The following is a 3,218-nucleotide window of genomic DNA, read 5'->3' as shown; positions in this document are numbered from 1 at the left end:
AGAATAGTACATTTAATATACCATTTATGAGCAGTAATAATTTGCATCATCCCTAGAAACATATCATGTTTAGGATTAAAACTAATAGGTTTTTCTTCAATATCATTTTCAAAAATACCTTTGTTTTTATCATTAGATTTCTCAGTTGGAGAATTGGTTTTCTCAATTTGAGTAATCCTATGATCACAAATCATTTGATTTTGTTTAAGAGATTTGATCTCTTGTTTCAAGTTTTCAACTTCAATTTTTAAATCATCAAAAGAAGAGTCTCTTGCTGGAGTTACATTTCTGTTTAACAGACGGTTATTAACCTCAAGTAAAGAATAAGGTGGAGAATATTCAAATTTTTTTTCAAAAGGTTTTGTAAAACTAGAATTTGAATTAGAACTTGGACTAGCAGCAAAATTAATAATTTTTTCACGAAGGTTTTCATCAGTAACTTCTTTTAAAAGTTCTATTACATTATCAGATGTAATAGTTTTCATGTTTAGATCTTCAAATTGTGATTGTAATTTATAAAATTCATCATCACAAGTACATGTATAACCTTTACAAGTTGTACAGGTATTATCAATATTTTTATCACTATCAGATAAATCAAGCAAGTCAATTTCAGCTTCGGATTCTGATTCAGAATAATAATCGGATTTTGATCCAGAAGTGTATAACAAACCATAAACCTTATCACGTAGTTCATCGTCTAGTCCTAAGGTTTTCAGCTTTTGAAGCTTACAATTTGGAGCTATATGGCCAAATTTACCACACTTATAACACTTAATGTCAGCAAGGTCTCGCTTAGATCTATTTTTGGTAAATCTAGTGGACTTGCGATGTGCTTTCTTGGCTTCTTGTTCTTCTTTGGATCTATATCTAGATATCTTTCTCCTATAAGGACTGTCTTGGTTGGGGTATCTATGATACTTATGTTTCTTCTTCTTATGAGTAGAAGTCTCGGGTAAACCAAATTGGGTGCAAAAGTCACCTAACTGGTTTCTTTCCTTAAGCTTATCCATCTTAAGCTGTCTAGACAATCTTAATTCATTGCACAAGTTTAACCCTTCTTGTGTACAAATTCCTATTAACTTACCATAGGTATAATCTACGTAAGGAATTTTCCCATAATTACCTCTTAAAACCTTTCTAACTCTTTCGGCAAATAAAGAGAGAAGTCCATCTATGAACTTAGCTTTCCAATGTTCAAGCTTATTTTCTGGTAGTTCCATCACTCTACTCATAAAGGTGTCTTTATACCACCTAAATTCACTTAAAGTCTTACATCTAAGGCTATTAAGGAGAGTACGAACAGTCTCATTCTGGTTGGTAAATCTACCATTGAAGTGTTCTAATATAGTAAGAATAAGGGTATAAACGGCATCTTCTCTATTTGCCACTAGGGCCATGCCTAGGTTATCAAGTCCTTCGTCAATGGCTTTAGCGTTAATAACCATTGCCCTTTCGTCAATAGATAAATAATTGTCCCACCAGCCACGAAGTTGGCCAGTAAAACCTACAACAATCATTCTGCAAATATTCCAATCTGTATTCTTCACACTTTTACAGATAGTTGCATACATAAGCATTCTATGTACTAGAATAGTTAACTGCCTATCAGTCAATCCATCAAGATTCCATTCGTATATTTCGGAACCACTGTAAGACGTATTAGTCTGATTCCAATCACGTTCCTCTATTAAAACATCTTGAGGAGTAGGACGATTGTAATAATAAGTTTGCATTCTAGGTTTATCAGCATATCTACTATCTGCAAACTTACTATTCTTTTTGGGGTAACTTCTGAGTTTATTAAACTCTGACAAAACATCCTTTTTATAGTCAAAAGTAGAATTTAATTTATCAGCAAAATCATTTGATAAATCAATGGGTTTGATATTCAAACCTGATAACTTTTTATCAAGAAGTTCTTCTAAGTCTCCAAAAGATTTAAATTTAAAATCCTGAATATCAGGAGGTCTTTGAATATGAGTAACAACAATTTGAGGTTCTGATTTGCTTCCTGAAGAAGAGGCAATATCAGTCAAAGTCTTTTTAGTATTCATATCCTTAATCAAGACTGTTAAATCTTCAAGTTTTTTATTAAGAAAACTAACGTTTTCACCCAAAACTTTAACATATAAACTCAAATAATTATTTTGAGAAATTAGTTTATTAATTTCTGTGATGCTGACTGCGGCAACATCTTCATCAATAAATTTTTGAAATGCAGTAAAAGTAATGCCTGTATTATTAGGTAAAACAAAAGATGATTGAGGAGGGTAAATGGATTTAGTAATATTGCCATTCCCATCTTTATAAGATCTTTCCAAAACTTTTATAAAAAGTGGTAAATAGATGGTTATAAACCAAGGAACAAAATACATAATTTGATTATGTAAAGCACAAGTTTCATAAAACTCTTGGGAAATATTATTTAAATCATCTTTACTATAAGTATCAAAAAACCAAGTTTTAAACTGGTTCCATTTATCAGTGAAAAATTCTTTTTGAATATAACATCTAGCTTGTGACCCTGGACTAAAATCAATTTGGTGTGGAATCATTAAGAATCATTGGGGTCAAAATCCATCTCGGACGCAGAAGGAATATCCTTATCAGAAATATTATCATTATCCTGAACAATATTTGTTTTGGGGTTAATCTTAACCCTTTCAACAGGTTTATCACCTACTTTGGTAGAAATTGTGTGTAGAGATGCAGCACGATTTCTAGCCGGTCCATAGACTGGTTCAACAGGAGAAATGTGTTGAATATCAGGCAACAGTCTACGACTAGTAAAGGAATGTCTGTTATAACTAGAACTAATAGTAGGCAATAGTCTATTATTAGAAGATGACTGTCTACTATAAGTAGAACTATTATCGTCAAACTGAATGCAAATCCTACCATCCGGATTTTGAGTAATATGAGAATACTCAGTATTACTGACAGCATCAGTTATCTGACTGGGGGATATAACCGAATCCAAAGTCCATGTGGTTGGAAAATTAATTTCTTCCCACTTAATAGGTCTCCTCGTGGTGACCTTAGACTTTGCAAAATTCGTTTCTACTAGAATAGTCTGATCAGATGTATCATATAATTTACATCTGGGGTTTAACGTAGATAGTAATTTACAATAAATTCTATACGATAAACATATCAGTTCAGAACCAGGCGCATAATTATAACCATGCGTTTTCACATTTAATGTTAATGCATCA

The 3,218-nt window shown here is 32.1% G+C and overlaps 1 protein-coding gene across 1 annotated transcript; it reads right to left on the bottom strand.

The window, feature by feature from the left end:
* Positions 1 to 280: 280 nt before the first annotated feature.
* Positions 281 to 1,520, bottom strand: LOC142178910 (uncharacterized). Its single transcript, XM_075248726.1, has 2 exons — positions 761 to 1,520; positions 281 to 288 (listed from the first exon to the last, which is right to left on the bottom strand). The coding sequence occupies exons 1-2, from the start codon at positions 1,518 to 1,520 to the stop codon at positions 281 to 283; spliced, it is 768 nt and encodes a 255-aa protein (XP_075104827.1).
* Between the last annotated feature and the right edge of the window lie 1,698 nt (positions 1,521 to 3,218).

Source organism: Nicotiana tabacum, unplaced genomic scaffold, assembly GCF_000715075.1.
Source record: "Nicotiana tabacum cultivar K326 unplaced genomic scaffold, ASM71507v2 Un00037, whole genome shotgun sequence".
In the NCBI taxonomy this organism is placed as follows: Eukaryota; Viridiplantae; Streptophyta; class Magnoliopsida; order Solanales; family Solanaceae; genus Nicotiana; species Nicotiana tabacum.
Note: the sequence above shows the minus strand (reverse complement) of the source record. Positions and strands in the feature narration are given on the sequence as shown.

Bases quoted from the DNA above. Each gene is read 5' to 3' on its own strand.
- LOC142178910 (XM_075248726.1), bottom strand. From the start codon at position 1,520: ATGATTGTTGTAGGTTTTACTGGCCAACTTCGTGGCTGGTGGGACAAT.